The sequence below is a fragment of the Danio rerio genome, chromosome 24, assembly GCF_049306965.1.
Source record: "Danio rerio strain Tuebingen ecotype United States chromosome 24, GRCz12tu, whole genome shotgun sequence".
Classification (NCBI taxonomy): domain Eukaryota; kingdom Metazoa; phylum Chordata; class Actinopteri; order Cypriniformes; family Danionidae; genus Danio; species Danio rerio.
The window spans coordinates 30,907,053-30,927,897 of record NC_133199.1 but is presented as its reverse complement, the minus strand read 5'-3'; the positions used below and the strand labels follow the sequence as shown (position 1 = coordinate 30,927,897).

At 37.6% G+C, this 20,845-nt stretch overlaps 1 protein-coding gene and 1 long non-coding RNA gene across 3 annotated transcripts in view; both read left to right on the top strand.

Moving 5' to 3' along the window:
• Nucleotides 1–20,845, top strand: part of fndc3bb (fibronectin type III domain containing 3Bb) — a 135,053-nt gene that overhangs the window by 22,819 nt on the left and 91,389 nt on the right. Inside the window, exons 1-3 of one of the 2 annotated variants that reach the window (XM_073940857.1) lie at nucleotides 1,900–2,159; nucleotides 9,095–9,226; nucleotides 9,414–9,489. In XM_073940857.1, the coding sequence (XP_073796958.1) occupies nucleotides 9,119–9,226; nucleotides 9,414–9,489 (184 nt within the window). In that variant the 5' untranslated portion in view covers nucleotides 1,900–2,159; nucleotides 9,095–9,118. Of the gene's footprint in view, nucleotides 1–1,899; nucleotides 2,160–9,094; nucleotides 9,227–9,413; nucleotides 9,490–20,845 lie in introns of those variants that run through there. The other variant, XM_002666672.7, reaches the window with a different exon arrangement.
• LOC141380716 (uncharacterized) lies at nucleotides 14,335–19,280 on the top strand. The gene is made up of 2 exons (XR_012399435.1): nucleotides 14,335–15,817; nucleotides 15,849–19,280. It is a non-coding gene; the product is annotated as an uncharacterized lncRNA (long non-coding RNA).

The window sequence follows — 20,845 nt, the reverse complement described above, 5'->3', positions numbered from 1 at the left end:
GCTGCTGGAAGCGTGTATTTTTAATGCAATGTTTGATACCGCACGGCAAATGAGAGAGAAAAAACTCTCCGCATTTCTCTGTAACTTGGATGCACTCGGTAGGTAAAAAGCCAGAAAGCCGCGTGTGTTATTTCGGTCACAAAATGCGGCGAAAATCCTACACGACAGTAATAGTTTGATTCTGGTGCTTAAATGTTTACACTTAGAGAGCAACATTTACTGCGGATCTTTCAGTCCATAAAATTGTAGTGATATTAACGTACTGTAAACTGAGTAACTTAGAAATCGTTTGACTAAGGTCTGTTTTAAACACTGAAATAGTACTGCTGACGATACAAACTAACTTTACCATCTGTATAAACAAAGAACACTGATCACTTACTTACCAAATCTGTAACAGGACAATCAACACCCACTGGATCCATGACTTTATTAAAAGGAGACGAGCAGCAAATCCGGATTTCATCATTTCCAGATGAGAAAAGCTCTCGGTAAAAATTGTTCCTTAGACATGTATTTCTGTCACTCGTCACATGCACTGTAATACACACGTGAGTCCAGCTGCGCTCTCAGAGAGGGAAGATGAAAACAAAATCTTTGTTGCAGCACATTTAAAAACACAACACTGATGACCCGTATCTCCAAACAATTCTTCTCCCACTTGGTTTGGCAACACAACGAGGCATCTCTCTGCCGTCTGAATACTTAATCTGAATACTGTATCTGAATCTGAATACTGTAGAGGTAAAAACGAAGCTATCATGCATATTAATGCATATTAATGAAGACCCTTTGAATTGAATTTGATATAAAATCATGGTCTTGCTGCATTACAAATACCAAACTTTTAATAATTTGACATAATTTATCACTTCCTAGCCACTGGACATTAGGCATGGATATAAAAATTGCGATTGTAAACTTCCAAAGTATTACATTGCTTTGTAAAAATGTATTATTACCATTTTATGAGTCTTCCCATACAGTTTGATAGAGCGATTGGACCCGGAAGCAAGCGGATATCGCTTCATACCGAAACTTCGTACTGAACTTTTTTTTCCGATATCAACAATGGTGTTCGGTCAATAAATACTGATATGGTTATTTTATGGCCCAGCCCTATTAGATATTTGAACTAGAAATGAGACAAAAATTCCAGGCAAGAAAACCGCCTTTTTTGTCAAAAATTCTGTGTAAATTTATTACAATTAATTTTTGTTAAACCACCAAACATCATCATTTTTTTAATACCCAAATGTTTTAAACTCTTATAGAATGCTCAGTCACAGACCTTAAAAGCACATAAAAATGGTAAGCTTTCACTCTCTTATGGGCTAAACTTACCAGTGACTCATGTGTTCCTTTGAAGATGAGCACATTGCAATATTTATACTGAAACCATTTATATTGTGCAGCCCTATTATATTTGTTATCATGCTCTTGTGATCAGCTTGATTGAAAATGTATTACATTAGCAGGTGTAAACAGAGTTTAATGCCACCTTAAATGCCTTTTTTATACCAATTTATACTCATTTGTGTGTTGCATGCATAGGTTGTTTATCTAAATTTGACCGATCAGATGGGGCCATTTTTTTTTTATACCTGTCTCCCTACTCAGTAGTAGTGCTATTGGCTAGACTGGCCTAAAATTGAACCAATAGTAGTGAGCTCAAAATAATTATTTGTTTATTTTATCATAAATGATTTAAAAAAATAGCATTTTGCTTTGGAGATGTTATATCCAAATGAATACTATTGTCGCAAAATCCTACACTGCATATTTTCCCAGTATCATGCAGCCCTAATATTGTTATTGTTATCATTTTTGGTGTGAGCTGACCTTCACTCTTTAACTTTGTAGCTTTAGTTTGATATAGACAGACTGAGTTCCTCTGCTAGTTTTCAGGCCAACAATTCATACTAGAGCACTCCACTTACAGCAGACAAAAATAAAAGCCAGTGAGCTGGGTCTTTATTCTGCCACACTCCTGTAATGTGTCCTCAATTTCCTGTCTGTGCCTTGTCTGGACCGTTATCGCCTGCACTCCATTGTGGCCCAGATATTTTTAAAGAGATGATGTCATCTGGCTGTAAATGCTGATCAGAGTCGCAGACGTGAGTCAACGTCGGGTTGAAGGAAAGCCTGAGCGCTGCGAGGTGAGAAGAGTTACTTTGCAGGGGGAAAAATTTGACATTTAGATTGTTTCTCAGTCTCTAGGAATGTGCGTGTGCAAGCCTGAGCATGTGTGTGTGTGTGTGTGTGTGTGTGCGTGCACGTGTATGTGTGTCAGCTGATCAGGGCTGAGGGAATGAGAGAATAAAGGAACGAAGGGGGGAAATGGAGAGGAAAAAGTGATGGTTTTCTTGGTTTCCCAGCTTCCTCAGTGTTATTATGTGCCATTAGCTGGATTATAGGCCCATGCCATAGTGGGTCCACATCTGGAGCTGTAAACCTGCCAGATGCAAGAGCAGATTTCTGAAAGGAATTGAATCTTTCTTATGGTTTTGCTTTTGGCAGGCTGTCTTTTTAATGAGCTTTAAAGGTAAATTGTATTGTTGTTAATGCATTGACAGTACTTTCTAATAAATGCTTATTAATAATAAGGTGCCATTGTTAGAGTATTGTCTTGTTAAAGCATCTTGACTGATCTTTACATAGCAACACTGGCTCAGCCAATAGCGGGCTATCTTTTGTATTGACTTATTGATGCTGATGAGGATTCAGGAATTTCGCATGTATTTACTGTATTACCAATAAGTCATTCGTTCGTTCATTTTCTTTTTGGCTTCGCCCCTTTATTAATCTGAGGTTGCCATAGTGGAATGAACCACCAACTTATACAGCATATGTTTATTAGTTTTTTCCAAAATTGGCTCGCTTGAGAAAATTGACAAAATTTTTTGATTGACGTTGATTGACTGATAATTTTAGGACACATTACGACTGATATATTGAGGAACATAAATTTTCTCAGGCTTTATTAAAAATATTCTCCATTTGTGTTTGATGGATGAATCTAGGTTTCAACCTCAATGAGTGTGAGAAATTGTGAATTATACTTTTTAAATACGGTAAGCTGCCTGTATGAAGCTGACTGTAAATTGTTAATTAAATATTATTTACATCAGTATTACTCATTACATTTTTATATCATGATATTTTTAAATAACAATATATTATTACCCTCCTACCTTCTAGAGCACAGGCGTCAAATCCATTTCCTGGAGGGCCGCAGCTCTGCACAGTTTAGTTCCAACCCTGCTTCAACAGGGCCTGGTTTATACTTCTGACCCACGGCACATGCAATGAGCGTTACCGTGCATTTATACTTCTGCGCACTGTTTGTGTTCCTCAGCAAAAACACTTCCGAAACGCTAACTGGCAGTGGGTTTTTATATTCCTCTGTGGCGAGTTTCTGGTGTTTTGTTTTTTCTGAACGTACAAGTAGCACAAACTCTCTAATTTTAAGGCGGGAACCGGTGGAGGTGCAACAACATTAATCATATGGTAAACACAAAACAGCAGTTTCCATCAAGAGCTTTTTTGCATGGGACTCAACACTTGTAAACACTTGCTCCATCACTCTCGCGTGCCAACACTCTTCAGCGATACCAAGCTGACCAATCACATAGCTTGCGGTTTACGTCATGCAATGTGTAGTTACATGTTTTGAGAGGTGCGCGTCAGTGTCAGCGACGGCTATGCGACCACGTGCGCCAATGCATACACGTGCGCGTCACACAGAAGTATAAATCAGCCATTACTTTAGGTTTCAAACACAACTGAAGAACTTAATTTGTTTGATCAGGTGTGTTTAATTAGTGTTGAAACTAAATTGTGCAGAGCTTTGGCCCTCCAGCAACTGGATATGACACTTGTGTTCTAGAGTCATCTAAATGTGTCATTCCACTGGCCTTTTACCTTAACTTATGTGAGGAAAATCTACCATTGCACAGCAAAAAATCACAGCATCTCCAAAAAAATGGTCAAAAGCCTAGGGTACCTAGGTACCTTGTTCTTTTGGTGAACAGTTGATCCACTGAATAAAAAATATTTTGGTAATCTTCAATCAAATTCTGACCATTTACTTCTGTGTTTAGAGTGGCTATCTTTCTCTATCTAAGCGAGTTTTTGTCGGCTTCGTACTGTTAGTTTGCTATGAGAGTATGATGCACAAAAAACCAACCCCCTATCCAATATTCCATTTCATTTAAAGTACATCAACATACTAAAATAAAAGTATCTTCCAGTTCATGCAGACTTTAAACTGAATGCCTAAAATATTCATTTAGTTTGATAAATTTGATGGTTTCAATCAGGCGTATTGATTACTAAAATGTATTTTAACTATTTCTGGAAAATTGAAATGCAGAATCCCCAAAAAATAAAATTAAAAACATATTTCAAAGGGCTTTAGGTAAATGCATCACATCCAGGTCTCGTTGAAGCTAAAGAAGAGATTTGTTTGACTAGTGTTGTTTTGATTTTGTGAATAGCCTGCTGTTCGTGTGTGTGGCGACATGGAGGTGGTCTAGGGAATACCCCACATCACTGGGACCCTCACCAGCCCATGAAAGGCCTCTCTGTGCTTTTCATGATTGACACTCACTGTGATGTGGTCACAACAACATGACCCGTGAAGGTAGGGGGTCCGGCACCCCCTTCTCCCGGCTCTGACATTGTACGTATCTCTACCACTTTTCTCTCGGGGGATTTAGCCCTTTAACGCCCCCCTCGGCCCTGCAGAAGTTCAGACTCCAGCCGTCCTCAGGAATGAAGGGAATGAGGAGAGCTGAAAGAAAAGACAGATTGGATCTGAAGCTCGGGGGTAAAGAGAGGCGAGGTGGGAAAAGGACAGAATGGGGTTTTGGGGGCCTGGGCTAGGGGGGGCTAAAGCTGTAGTGTTAATGATTTTACTTGCTGGTAATTACATGCTGTGGCGTAGAGCGCAGGGAAAGGTAAACAAGCATGCTTAGATTGAGAAAAGCTAAAAGATGGATGTGTTAGCAAAGGATAATGTGAGCTTCTTTATGTGGAAGGGTTAAGAATGCTTCACTGTTAGACAAAATAATAGTTTTGTTTTGCACTGGAGTAATCAATTTTTCATGGAGAAATCCATGTGGCTCAGTGGGTAGCCTCACAGCAAAAAGGTTGCTGGTTCGAGTCCCAGCTGGGCCAGTTGGCATTTCTGTGTGGAGTTTGCATGTTTCTTCCCGTGTTCTCATGGGTTTTCTCTGGGTGCTCCTGTTTCCCCCTCAGTTTAAAGACATGTGCTATAGGTGAATTGGGTAAACAAAATTGGCCGTAGTGTGCGTGGATGTGAGAGTGTATGGGTGTTTCCCAGTACTGGGTTGTGGCTGGAAGAGCATCCACTGCGTGAAACATACAGTATGCTGCAATAGTTGTTGGTTCATTCTGCTGTGGTAATTCTTGATAAATAAGGGACTAAGCCGAAGGAAAATTAATGAATGTAAAAATCGTTGTTTATTTTAGAGACATTTACAACTAGTTCTTTATTCTGGTAAATTTGCAGACATGTCTTTCAACTGTTAAACACATCACATGCATAATGTAATGGGTTGAGTTCCTGTAAAAATCATTATGGAAAAAATCCTTCAGGTTAACAAAGTATGTTGGACTTTAACTTTATGGGATTCTTCAGAGAGAGAGAGAGAGAGAGAGAGAGAGAGAGAGAGAGTGAGTGTGTGTGTGTGTGTGTGTGTGTGTGTGTGTGTGTGTGTGTGTGTGTGTGTGTGTGTGTGTGTGTGTGTGTGTGTGCGTGTGCGTGTGTATATGTGTGTGTGTATATGTGTGTGCGTGTGTGTGTGTGTGTCTGTGTGTTACGGGTGGAGGTTGTATTTTGCACGTTGTATTTTGTTGCTTTAGTTTGTTTTTGTTGTGTTTTGTTTGTTAGTGTGTTTTGTTTTTGTTTTATATCTTGCTTTTTTGAAAGGGGGTTTGTTTTATATAATTTCTTTAGTTTTTAATTTATGTAGTATTTGTGTTTATGTTTTTTGGGGGTCGGTTTTGTTTTGTATTCTGTTTTATTTTACAATTTGTTTGTGGTTTTTTGATAGGGGGTTCGTTTTCTTAGTATTTTTGTTTTTAATGTATGTGTAATTTTTAATGTAATATTTGTTTTTTGTTTGTTTTTTTGTTAGTTTTTTGGTGGGGGGTTGTGTTTTTATTCTATTTTGTTTTACATTTTTTATGCTTGTGTTTTTTTGGGGGAGGGTGCAGGTGTTTTGATGTTTTTTGTTTTTGTTTTGTGAATTTTCCTTCTTTTTTTATTTATTAATAGCTTCAAGAAATTGTAATCCACCTCACTGTCCTTCCCAGTCTTCTAGAGACAACTTTTTACCATCCAGTCATAATTTATTTATTTATTTTATTTTTGTACCCATCAAACAATTTTGTGTTTAATAGACATCTAATATACATCTAAACATAGACAAGTTAACTAAAACAAGGCTAAACTTGGGCTGTCAGTGAAAATCTAATCGACGTCTAAGAATAGCCCAAAACTAGACTAGTAGTCAAACAGACAGATTAGACAGACTTTATATGTGTAGTCATTCATTTCTGTTTATTTGATGACTAGTCTAGTTTTGCCCTATTGTTAGACGTCGATTAGATTTTCGCTGTCAGCTCAAACTTAGCCTTTTTTTAGCCAAGATGACTTGACAAGAATAGACATCTATTAGAAATCTATTAAAACAAAAATAAAAAGGCTTGCTGGGTATGCAGTGTTGTGATTTGCACTGTAGATCTGCCTGACGATAAGAACCATCCATCAGCTGCTGTGTATATGATTTATAGGGGTTATTTTTATGAAAACTGCAGAGCCAATGCTACAAAATTTGTTCTTTTTACATGTGAATGACAAAGTCGAGGCATTATCTGATGACTGAAATTAAGTTGTAATCAATTAAAAATATACATTTATATAGTGTCTATATACATAAGGTTTACTATTATTATAGTAATATATTTAATATTATGTATAATAAATGAACAATTAAATGTTTCCTACAGTCAACTCCAAGCAGCACAGGTTGGCAGTGTGGGGTTTGTATGTTTGTGTGTCTGTTTATGAGTTGAAGTGACTGCATTTATGAGCCAATAAAACCTCCATTCTCTCTTCTTCCTCTGTCATGGAGATCAGAGGATGTCTCAGCTTCACATGTCTAAGAATTCCGAGAATGTAAATGATTCTTGTTTTTTTGTAATAATCAGCTGCTATGATTTCATTTATTATGTTTTTTTTTTTTTTTACAAAAAATTCCATTAAATACCATTTCTAAAAAAATCTGCCATTGTTAAAAGCTATATATCAATTATCTGATGATGGTTTCTATCTATTTAAAGGCTTTACTTGTATTCACTTTATGTTATTTTTCCCAGAGTGTGTCAGATGAATGATTTCTCTCTTTCCGGGTTTGACTCCTGTGGTTGATGTTTGTGTTTGGAGTTAATGGGACAGGTTATTGCCTTCTGAGAGGAAAATATAGCAGCAGTCAGATGACATTACCGCTGTTGTGCTGATCTTTCACCTGCCACCTGAACTTTGCTTGTTTTTTTCAGTAGTTTTAGGAGCGTCATGTGAATGTCTATTGCGAGGTGTTGAAGACTGAAGTGTATTGTCTTTCTTAATCAAGCTTATGGACGTCAAATGTATTGACTTCAGAGATGGTTACAGTTGCACAACTATCTGAACTGTTTGCAGAAGTACAACCGGTTCATTTTAAAACATATAAATGTAGTGAAAATGGCAGACTTGTGATCTGTACACTAGTTTGAAGATGCCACATTTACTTTGAGTGTTAGTTTAGTTGTTGAGAATTAAAAAAAAAAGTATTAATAATTGAATAATTTTCTAAGCTAGATTCAAAGCCCAGTGAATATGGTAGGTGTACATTTTAATTAAAAGTTGATATTTCTCTTTACATTTCATAATTACGTTTTGTTTTCATTTAAATTAGTAAACATTTCAGTATTTTTTATTATCTGCACTTTATAGTTTTTTATGTCTGTGTGTGTGGGTGTGTGAGAGTGTTTTTATTTTTTATTTCAAACCAAATAAACAGGAGTTATCGAGAAATTACCTTTAATTTGGATTTTATATATTATATATATAAAATATATATAATATATAAATATATATAAATATATAAAATATAATATATATATATATATATATATATATATATATATATATATATATATATATATATATATATATATATATATATATATATATATATATATATATATATATATATATATATATAATTTGTTTATTCCGGCTTATTTTAAGGCAGATGTTCATAAATAATTAACTTTTTTTCTGAAATGTATTTTTTATTTTTAATAATTAATATTGTTATATGGATATGATAATTTTAGTATGATTGATTAACTTTTTGAATTAGGTTTTCTATTTTGTTTTCATTTTAATTTTAGTAAACATTTTAATTTTTTTTCATTTTGTTTTTCTTAATTTTTAATTTTTTTTAAAATGTTTTATATATTTTTACACATTTATGTACATTTTCTATATTTTTTCTTTAATAATTTGCAAATAGCTATATAAAAATAAATTGTAGTTTTTATATTTGATCAGTTTTTCTGTTAACTCATGTTTATTTTGCCCTGTTGTATGGCATTAGTATTTCATAATCTCAATACCCCTGCTGCACATAATATGTGATGTTATCCCTTTTATTATTTGAATTAGTTTGTATATCATTTTAGTCATGCAGATGTAATAATATTGTTTCACAGAGGCAGTTCCTTTCTCTTATTTTCTCTCTCCGTCTGCTCTCCCGGCTGTGGCTGAGAGACTGTCGCCCCATAACTGCATTTTATATACAGATTACATCATCCTGACACACATTACATCATCATATAAACATCGGTGACATCATAATGATTTCATCCCTTTCCATAACCCACCAGTAGCCCTTCAGTGAGGTTTAAGTGAGTCTTTGATTTGTGTTTGCGGATGGAGGATCTGTTTTAGTCGTCTTCATCGTTTCATCACACAGTCCCATTTAATATTACTTTAATAAAAAGTGTGCATCTCTTTCAGGCTGTCGCCGGGAGGGCTCCATGAATGTTCGTCACCATGATGATGACGGACCAAATGCTGGACCTCCCGCCTCCATTGAGCAACGAGCTTCCCATGATGCACCACATGATCAATGGCGATGCATCACAGCAGGTCAGCTCTTCATTTCAATTCTCCCTAAAATCATTGTGATTATACTTTTCTTTTATTGGATGTTGACTTGTTGTTTTTATAGTCCTCACTATTATACATTGGTTGTTATGAGGCAGATACGCTTTAGCTCTCTGATATAAACAAAAGTTGTGATGAGCGAATGTGTAAATGTTTAATGTTTTTACAGATGATCTTGGTCCAGGTGAACCCAGGTGAGACGTTCACCATCCGCATGGAGGACGGGGCTTTGCAGTGCATCCAAGGTTTGAACAATTCTGTGTTTTGTTTTGTTTTGTTTTTTCCTCTAAGTTAATCTCACCTGTTTTGAAATCAATCAAGGCTCTTTTATAGAAGTGTTAGGTGCCGTTTGATTTATTTTTGTTTATTTTCTTGGTTAATGTGAATGCTGTTTTCTTGTAAATGTTGTGAACACATATCGTGGTTTTTGTCTGGACAATAATTTGGATGGTTGGCAATTAGTGGAAATACACCTTTGAAGGCAAATTTGCAAAGCTTATGATCGTGAGAATGAAGTATAATGAGCTTGTTTTAATGGATGCCACTTTTAAAAATATCTAAAAAAAAATATCTTAAAAATATCTTTTATTTGGCTTTGTTCTTGGGATGCAGGATGATTGTTTTTTGTTTTGATGTAATCACATAATTTTACCAAATTGTTGAATTATAAAACATTTTAAGGGTAATATTTAATATCAGTGGTTTTCAAACTGTGGTACGTGTACCACTAGAGGTACGTGGGCTTACTTCTAGTGATACGCGAAGAAATCAAAACAAAAGAAAAAATGAATACAGTTTAATCATTTGATGCGTACGATAACACCAATGAGATCAGTGTTGATCGTTCTCTAAAGCCTATGACCAAAGCGCTGTGCTTAGAATGTTTACTTTAGTGCATCGTGTCATCAGCTGCTAAAAATCAATTTAATTGGCACATAACTAGAGAAAGAGGTGCGTGGTGCTTGCAGAGCAGTTACTGTATGTGCTAGAGCAGTGGTCCCCAACCCTTGGGCCACAGACCGGCACCGGTCTATAGATCAAATGGTACCGGACCGCACATAAAATCCTTAATTATTTCAACTTTATTTTATTTTTTGAAAAATGACCATGTTCTCATCTCGGTCACTTGAGTAGAAAATTTAACCCACAGGCTAGCAAAATTAGTAATAACTGCAGCACGAAGCGCTTGCGTATTCCAGGTGTCCCCAGTTGAAAACATCTTAACTTTTCAGAATGCCGCACTGCGAGTCATGTGATAAGAACTGACCGATCAGCTTCATATTTTGTATGGAATATAATTTTGTTGAACGAATATGACTCTGCTTCGTTTTTGAACTGTGCAGTGCTGTAGCTGCTTTATTTGACCAACTACGGTACTTTATTTCAATACTGGTCATTATGGTGGTACTTGGAGAGACAATTTTTCCTGAGGTGGTACTTTTATTTTGTTATATTTTTCTGTATTCACAAGCTTGCATGTGTCAGTGTATGTATGTATATATACATATATTAAGGGGTTTTATACAGGGCTTTACATTAACGCCCGCCAACCTGCCAAATGCGGGTAGTTTTCGGTTGTGGCGGGTTAGACAGCCACTCCCACTAGCCACTTTGGCTGGCTGAAACAAAATTTTTAATTGCTTGTTGTCACTACAGATTAGTCTGTTATTTTATGACCGTTTGTCTATATGCGTATCAAATCTTAGAATCATGAAGCAGCACGACTGACAAAACAGCTTTTTGCGCGAGAATGCAGGTGTATAACAAATTAGAGGATCACACGCACGGTAAGACAGGGCTTTCCTCACTCAATGACAAGGGCTTTAGTGTTGCACGTTATAATACAGATTATTGAGCTCAAGCTAGAGCTGGACGATTCTGGCTAAAATAAGAATCGCGATTTTTATTTACTTATTTATTTTTTTGCCTAAAATAAAGATTATGATTTTCTCACAATTCTGTTAATGTAAAATAAGGGTTAATATGAGTGGGCTATTATTATTGTTATTCTCAAACATGTGGTAAAACAGCAATAGGCTTTGTGTAGCTGTACTGTTGGTTAAAATGCTAAATTTTGTATAGACCTGGAATGATGGACTTGAGCAGACTTTAGATTTGTCCTGGTCATTAATGCTGATGATAATTCTAATGTTGAGTTATTGTGTTTGAAACATATGCTTACAATCTGTCATATTCTGCTTAAAATTTGCCACTGGCATGATTTTTGTGAATACAGAAGACTGGGTGGGTATTTTTGCATTTCGGCCGGTTTTGGATACGTTTTGGGCTGTAATCAGTCAGCTACATCTGACAACACTGTGTGCGCTTTCGGTTTAATTTCAACTGCTAAGAGCGGTTCTTTTCCTGTGTGGCTCCCAAACGACCACTCTGTGCCACAAACTGAATGTTATTTACAACATTATTACCTGTTATTCGTGAATCACAGCCTATGCAGGTTCTGTTCACTAAAGTAGACTTCATTCAGAGGCGCGCGCGTGACGGTCAGCTCACGTCACGTGTGATTTTGCGGTCTCAAATACATTACATGAAGACAGAAATGTCATTTTTGGGGTGAATTATATCTTATAAATACAGCATGTGACTCTTAACACCATTTGGAGGTGTCCACGTTGCTGAACAACGTATGTAAAACTATGTGAAGACTTGTGAAGCCACCATTGCTTCTCTCCTGAACTTAAAAATATGATTAACAGAATCGTAGAAATGCTGGATTAAGATTGTCTTGGGGGTCGAATCGAGGTCACGATCTTTTACGATTAATTGTGCAGCTCTAGCTCAAGCTTAACTTCAAAATTAAATCACAAATAAAAACGAAATCACAATATCTGTTAAAAAAAATCACAATTAGATATTTTACCCAAATCACACAACCCTAACATGCAGTGATCAATATGCTGACTGCATTTATTTAGCACTAAAATTAGCCCGGACGCTAACGTTGCATTAATAACGACATGAAAGCGTTGACAATGCATTTGTTTTGCAGTAAAATTAGTCATTTTAAATAGACATATTAGACAAATATAGACATATTAGCCATAAACTTCTATGATATTCCTCTTATTTTAATGTTTTATTTGATCTTATTTTAAATAAATTTTGCTAGCTTACCCCGGTCTATAAATACACCAATTGCCAAATTGTGCAAGCCTACAAACATGCAAATCCATTTGAAAAATCCATTTTTTCCCTATTATAAAAACCATAAGCAGATATTTCCTAAATTCTGCAGCCCTAAAATGTTTCCACAGTAATTATTTGCAAAACCTCTAAGAGATCCATGTGTGTCAGTTCTCCAAAAACCATATCAAACCCTCTCTTGTGTGTGGACAGCACGAAAGGCATTCTCACTAAATGGATCCATACAGTAAATTGCGTCTGACCTCATAATGTCTTTTTAACTTCATAAAGGCCACTGGATTCCCTCAGTAAGAGTTTTGTGAGTGTATGTAAGCGATTTAAAAGCGGAGAGTCACAGTAGCCCAGACCGCAGGAGACTGGATCTGACCGTCTGAGCTCACATCACTGTTTACACAGCTAAGAGGAGCTGCGACGCTCGGTCTGATTGAGTTTGTCCAATGAGAAGAGCAGACTCAGCAGCGGAGGACTGTGTGTTTTATGAGCTGGCAGAAGGCCGACGGATAGAGAATGCAGACAAGAGAGAGTCTGAGCCTCGCAGGTCTGCAGAAGATGCCATCCGAGGCCACGCCGACGTTCTGGCATGTTCAGGATAAGAGCTTTTGTTTGATTTTCTAACGTTTGCTCGATCTTTGCCAGGTGGCCCGTCCTGAACTGGATAAGCCTCCAGTCTCCTGTTATCCTTTGATGTTGACTTTGCAGGTTTTTGCAAACAATTTGCTGATAAATGTTTTCCCAGGGCTGGGCAGTGTACAGTTGGCTTATCGTTATTAAAACACTGCTGTAAAGAGGATCTTGAGCTCGCAGCGCCTTCAGGGTCACAGAATGTCTGAAGGTGCTGAATGGAGCTGCATGAGGGTTTTCATACTAAAGATGATTACGTTAATCACATTAAGTGCATTTATTCTGTCTGTCTGTCTCTCTGTCTGTCTGTCTGTCTGTCTGTTGTTCTGTCTGTCATTCTACCTCTGTGTCTGACATTCTGTCTGGTTCTTTGTTGTTGTGTCTGTTGTTTTGTCTCTCTGTTGTTCTGTCTGTCTCTCTGTCATTCTCTCTGTTGTTCTATCTGTCTCTCTGTCATTCTGTCTGTTGTTCTGTCTGTCTCTTTTATTCTGTCTGTTGTTCTGTCTGTCTCTCTGTCATTCTGTCTGTTGTTCTGTCTGTCTCTCTGTCATTCTGTCTGTTGTTCTGTCTGTCTCTTTTATTCTGTCTGTTGTTCTGTCTGTCTCTCTGCCATTCTGTCTGTTGTTCTGTCTGTCTCTGTCATTCTGTCTGTTGTTCTGTCTGTCTCTGTCATTCTGTCTGTTGTTCTGTCTGTCTCTCTGTCATTCTCTCTGTTGTTCTATCTGTCTCTCTGTCATTCTGTCTGTTGTTCTGTCTGTCTCTCTTTTATTCTGTCTGTTGTTCTGTCTGTCTCTCTGCCATTCTGTCTGTTGTTCTATCTGTCTCTGTGTCTGTCTGTCGTTGTCAGTCATTCTGTCCCTCTGTCTAATGTTCTGTCTGACATTCTGTCTGGTTCTTTGTTGTTGTGTCTGTTGTTTTGTCTCTCTGTTGTTCTGTCTGTCTCTCTGTCATTCTCTCTGTTGTTCTATCTGTCTCTCTGTCATTCTGTCTGTTGTTCTGTCTGTCTCTTTTATTCTGTCTGTTGTTCTGTCTGTCTCTCTGTCATTCTGTCTGTTGTTCTGTCTGTCTCTCTGTCATTCTGTCTGTTGTTCTGTCTGTCTCTTTTATTCTGTCTGTTGTTCTGTCTGTCTCTCTGCCATTCTGTCTGTTGTTCTGTCTGTCTCTGTCATTCTGTCTGTCTCTGTCATTCTGTCTGTTGTTCTGTCTGTCTCTCTGTCATTCTCTCTGTTGTTCTATCTGTCTCTCTGTCATTCTGTCTGTTGTTCTGTCTGTCTCTCTTTTATTCTGTCTGTTGTTCTGTCTGTCTCTCTGCCATTCTGTCTGTTGTTCTATCTGTCTCTGTGTCTGTCTGTCGTTCTGTCAGTCATTCTGTCCCTCTGTCTAATGTTCTGTTTGTCATTCTGTCTGTCTGTTGTTCTGTCTGTCGTTTTGTCTCGGTCAGTCTGTCGGTCATTCTATCTGTCTGTCTGTCTGTCTTCCGCCTGGTGTTCTGTCTCTGTCAGTATGCAGGTCATTCTGTCTCTTTCTCTGTTATTGTCTGTCTTGTTCTATCTGTCTCTGTAGTTCTGTCTCTGTCTGTCTGTCATTCTGTCTGTCATTCTGTCTCTGTCAGTATGTCGGTCATTCTGTCTGTCTCTGTTATTGTCTATCTTGTTCTGTCTGTCTGTTGTTCTGTCGGTCATTCTGTCTCTGTCAGTCTGTCGGTCATTCTGTCTGTTCTGTCTGTTGTTCTGTCTGTCATTCAGTCTTTGTCCGTATGTCGGTCATTCTGGCTGTCTCTGTTATTGTCTATCTTGTTCTATCTGTCTGTCTGTTGTTCTGTCACTCTCAGTCTGTCGGTAATTTTGTCTGTCTGTCGTTCCGTCTGTCATTCTGTCTCTGTCAGTATGTCGGTCATTCTGTCTGTCTCTGTTATTGTCTATCTTGTTCTATCTGTCTGTCTGTTGTTCTGTCACTGTCAGTCTGTCGGTCATTCTGTTTGTCTGTTGTTCTGTTCGTCTCTGTATGTACGTCTGTCTGTCTTTCGCTCTGTCTCTGTCAGTATTTCGGTCATTTTCAGTATGTTTGTCTCTTATTGTCTATCTTGTACCATCTGTCTCTCTGTCTGTTGTTCTGTCTGTCTCTCTGTCTCTGTCATTCAGTCTTTCTGTTGTTTGGCCTGCCTGTCCGTCTGTCTGTCGGTCATTTTGATAGACCTGTCACAATATCCATTTTTTGTTGTACGATATATTGTACCAAAATAAATTGTTATAAAAAATGTTATTGTCATTTTAAGACCATTTATGCCACGCATTATATAATGCCAGAATGACAATAGAAAATCATCACAATGCAAGTTTAATAGTTTAATAATCTGTAATTGTAGCATTCATTCTATCTATTTGTTTGCCTGTTTAAGAGGTCAATAATAAGTATTTGAAAGCAGTAATATTACAAACATTATTAGCATTTTTAGCATAATTTCTCCAGTTTTTATGGTCAGACTTTCATTGTCTAACTTTTATTGTTGTTTTTATTATTATCAGCAGTAGCATAATTATCAACAATGTTAAAATGGTTGTCCTGCTCAATTTTGTTGTGGAAACTTTCTATTATTAACATTTAAATGTTTAATTGTTAAATTGAATCTATTGAATGTATCCCTGTGGCATTAAAGCTTTCTGTTATCCAAGTTATGTGACAAACAAAAGTGGGTTCCTGAGCATTTGCGCTGCATTGTTGATTATAATGTGAGGGATCTAGTTTTATTGGATCTGGCTATAGTGTTGTTTTTGTAAACTTATTTGTGTGGTAGGAACTTTGAATTTTTCGGTGGAAACAGGCAGGCTAGGAGGAAAAGGAGCATGTGGGGCTTGCTTTTCAGCCCTGCTGTGGTTTATGAAGCAGAAAAACATCTGAATTCTACTTCCTTCTCCTATGAATCACCTTTCCTGCTAAGTGTATAGGTCTTCTAATGGGGTTCTGCAGAATTGACACACTCCAGTCTTACAAAATGTTAAAAAATGTGAGTTTTTAATAAAATATGTTTTGCTTCTTAGATTTATGTCACTTTGCATTGAACCCAGATTATGCTTGTTTTTTTTTTTTTTTTTTTATAAATTTACGCATAGCCTCTGCAGCTTATTTTAACTGATTGTGTGCCGGTTGATAATCTTACATGTAGACCAGGAAGATTCATGCATATCCAGTTTCTTTGCTATTTCTCTCCAAATGTTATGAGTATTAAAAATATCTTTGTACTTTGAGTTAGAAATATTTTTAAATCCTCTAATCATTCGTCAATTAGAGTATCAGTTGTTGTTGCTGTGTTTAGTAGTTTATTTGTTTTTTTTTTGTTCTTGTATGGAACGTCATTGGGGATAAAACATTAAATTTATCGACACATTCAGTCTGACCATCTTGAGATGATGATTTTAAATGTGATTCTTTAGAATAGTTTGACCGAGTTCAGACCATATATATTTTTCTGCGTTTGTTTTAGTATGCAACATCTGACAGAAATCACTGTGATTGGCCATGAAGATCTTCAGTTGACTGAAATCACCGCTGTTTACTGAGTGTAACCACAAATACGGGGAGACTGGAGTGCTTTAAAGTCACGATTCATAAGCGGATCACACTTTGCTTTTAGACAAACCAGCTGATCAACGTGACTTTGAAACGCGTCAGTGTCCGTTATTCAGTAAACATTCATGAGTTCGATGAACTGATGACTTCACGTAGCACTTAAATGTTAGCAGGAAATGGAAGTTTCAAAAATTTCAGTATCGATTGGTACCAGATTCCAGTATGATGACAACCCTAATCTGCATTGCAGTAAAGGCTGAATTATACTTCTGCGTCAAGCTCACACGTATGCTACGGCACAGCCTACGCGTTGATGCATCGCCCTATGCCGTGGCCGTCGCTGATGTGCACCTATTAAAAAATATAACCACAAGCCGCAATGACGCGCAGCCTAAGCTCTGTGATTGGTCGGCTTGGTATCACTGTCGAGTCTGGGTGGGATTGAGAGCCGCGCGAGCCCGATAGAGCGATTGTTTACAAGTGTGGAGTCCCGAAAAGGAGCTCCGGATGGTAAGTTTTATCTTGTGTTTAACTCATGGTTAAAGTTGTTGCATGTCTGCGGGTTCATGCCTCAAAAGGAGCGAGTTTGATCCACTTGTACATTAGGGAAGCATTCAGAAAAAACAAAACACCAGCGAAGAAACTCAAGACAGAGGAACATTAACACCTCACTGCTAACTAGCGTTTCGGAAGTGTTATAGCAGAACAACAGAAACAGCACGCAGAAGTATAAATGCACAGCTACTTGCGTTGCATGCGCCGTGGGTCACGCCGATCACTCGATCAGAAGTGTAAACCAGGCTTAACTGTACCTTAGCAAACACCTAAAATCGAAGTGCACTTTAAGCTTTACTCAGATTTTCCTCACACAGACTTTTTGTCTACTCGCTCATCAGGAGGCCTATAAAAACACACATGGTCATGCATTCCAGAAGCTTTCTTTATTTGCATATTCTTGTAATTGAGTCGGTTCAACTCATTTTCTTTATAAAGCGCTCACTGCGCCTGTATCTAGCCCTATCTCTTTCCTTCTCTCCTTTTTCTCTGGACTGCGTAAATATGTTTCCTGTTGATGTGGCTCGGAGGCCTCCCTCCCTCTCTGTGGCCCCGCAATTCCTCACCCCTTTCCTCCAACTCTGAGAAACAGAACTCCAAAAGGCAGATGTCTGATATTAACAGCCATGGTCCCAAAATACAGTGTGCAAAAAAATGCGTCTCCCCTCTGACAGTGGAGACTGAGAGCAAGAGGCCTTGGGCAGACGTTAAGAAAACCTCTGAAAGAATGTGTACATGTGGAGATCAGGCACCGCTAACACATCACACCTGGCTTAGCACTCTTTGCAGGTTAACCCTGTGCAGTCGCCTTTGGCCCCAGGGGAGACAAAATACGAATGCTTTAGCATCACAAAGTTTAATTTGTGTGCAGTGCAAATCTTTTGATCTCAATGTGGGACTTGCTGGCATCGATGAACATTACATGGCTTGCTCATGTTTTGAAATGTTAAAATGAGATGAAACAACACAATACTTATGTTTTTTTGGGACAACTTAATTGTTTTGTTTAATTTACTTAAATTTGTAAAAACTAATAAGCTAACTTATTTCCCTCATGTTGTCCCAACACAAATCAATTGGGTGGTAGCCAGCATTTTTATAGTGTTACTTGGGGTGTTTTCATTCATTCATTCATTTTCTTTTCGTCTTAGTCCCACAGCGGAATGAACCGCCAACTTATCCAGCATATGTTTACGCTCGGATGCCCTTCCAGCTGCAACCTAACACTGTGAAACATACGTAAACACACATACACTACGGACAATTTAGCCTAGCCATCTCACATGTAGCGCATGTCTTTGGACTCTGATGCTAAGATTCATTGACACCTCCCACAGTAGCCTGAATGACTACAAACAGAACAGAGCAGGAGTTCCAGGGACAGATGGTGCTTCATTTTATTTATTAATAATACAAACAAATTTGTTTCAAACTCGTCAATTCCATGTTATTATTTAACGCTCTTCATCTCTTTCCGTCTTGTTCCTGTTTTTCTTTACACTGTCTTGCTTTTTATGGCTTTTGCTGTTTTTTCCCCCTGCTTTCTTTCCCTAGTTTAGTGTGTGACTGTTCTCATCTGGTCTGCGCTCTTTCCTGGTGGAGGAAACCCCCTCTGCCACACAGATGATCATAGCAGAGCTTCAATTCCATTCCTCTGACTCACTCCGCCAAGGAACAGTGGATTTTTGTGTGCATCATGGAAAGGCGCAGAAAGAGAGAGAGAGAGTGAGGTCTGAGGAAAAGGGCAGCGTTGTGTCTCAGTCACGTCCTTTTCATGGCGTGTCCCGTGTGTGTGTGTGCGTGAATATGCCGGTCTTTTCTAAATCCGTTGCCACCCTGGATACTTCTTTGTGAAAGGTCTTTTTGAATGAGTGCTCTCACAGGAAAACTTAATTGCTCAGAGGTTGTGCTTTCATGTCTCAGGAGACGGAGCGTGGAATCGGTGTTTGTGACCCTGTTTGTTTCTCTTGTTGTTGTTCCGAGTCTTATTGTGTGTGAATCACTGGTGCACAATATTCCGAGGGGAAAAACATCTTTATATGTTTCCTCAGGCTCTGAAGTGATTTTTATTTTGTTTTAGGAAAACATTACATAAATTGTGCTCCTTGTTTTTTTTTCACTTGGAAAGAAATGGAAATGCCAAATTTTAAAAAAGTTTAACCAACTAATTATGCTGGGCGATTTGGGCTATAATCAAAATCTCAATTAATGAACATTTTAACTCGATTACGATTAATGAACGATTATTTTATTAGTGTATTTATTTGTTTGCCCTCATAGTTCACTGACAGGTTTTGTGCAGTAAATATGCTCACATATTACAAGTCAGAGATTTTTGAACTAAGGGTGATTTACTTGATTTTAAAATTATACTTGAAGGAAACACACACTATCTACTAGCTATGATCCTCCAAAGTAAGGCTCAAGAATGGGTCCATCATCCTACTTGACCAGAGATCAGATGTGGCTGCAAATTGTGGTTAACAGAGCGGGGTCACGTGACTCCACGGTAGCGAAAATAATCAAGAAAGTGACCTGGAAAAATTTGATCTATTATAGATTCTGAATGTCGATTTCAATTACTTTTTGATTAATCGCTGCAGCCCTACTAACTAACGCTTGCTTTAGGTGATTTTGGACAAATAAGGTTTAATATGAATTATGGAAGATGGAAACACATTTGCTGAATAATCTCTGACCTAGCAAACATTACACCCACATGACCAATCAGCTGTTTTTTAAAACTTCATAGGCCATATTAGGTGTAAAAAAAAAAGTCTGCTCACTACGAACTCCCCCCCCCCCCCCCCCCCCCCCAAAAAAAAATTCTTCGAACATTGTCCTTACCATATACTTGAGGCTTGACGTATTAATGCCCTTGATGCCAGGGCATTCATAAAAATTCTGCAGTTGTTTTGTACATCTGCATAGGTAGGACATTTATACCAAAGACCCTTTAGGGCAAGTCATTTCACTCGGCAGCCATCTGTGAAACGCCTCTTGGCCAGTATGCTCCGGCATTCTGTCTGAATGGGAAAACATCAAATTCTCCAAAACTGTTTGCCAAGTTTATAATTACATTACATATAAGTAATCACCAATTAAATTACACAACAACAGTATCATAAGTTTTGTTTCTAAACGTCCGAATCAAACAAGATCGGCATATTTTCAGGTTGCTTAAGCTAATGCGCATGGGCACTTGAAAGAAACAAGATCACGGCACTAACCTCATTTATGGTCATTCTACACATTATCATGCTCTAGATAATAATTGTCAGATCGTGCTGATCTTCAGAAGTAATCCACTACTTGGTCTTGATGGTGAATCTCCTCTAGAAATGACAGCGACTCTTTGTTTACAAGTTTGTGGGCGTTTCAGTAGTTGTTATCATGCGATGTGCGTTTGACAGGACGGACTTTACCTCGTGTTCATTTCATACAATTTATTGTTTTCAAGTGCACTTGGTTCTTTTAAAAGTACAGATTATGAGCTTTATTTTGATACATTTCTTATGTCTGTGTTTCTTCTTGTTGTGTTTCTTATTTCTTCTATGTCCAAACAAGTGATTCTGCAGATTTTGTGTGATATGAACATTTAGAAATGAAACTAAATAGACAGTTGTTGTTTAAATTTATTGGTTATTTGTATTATGAAATGTAATCATAAGCTTGGCAAGTAATTTTGGAGAATTT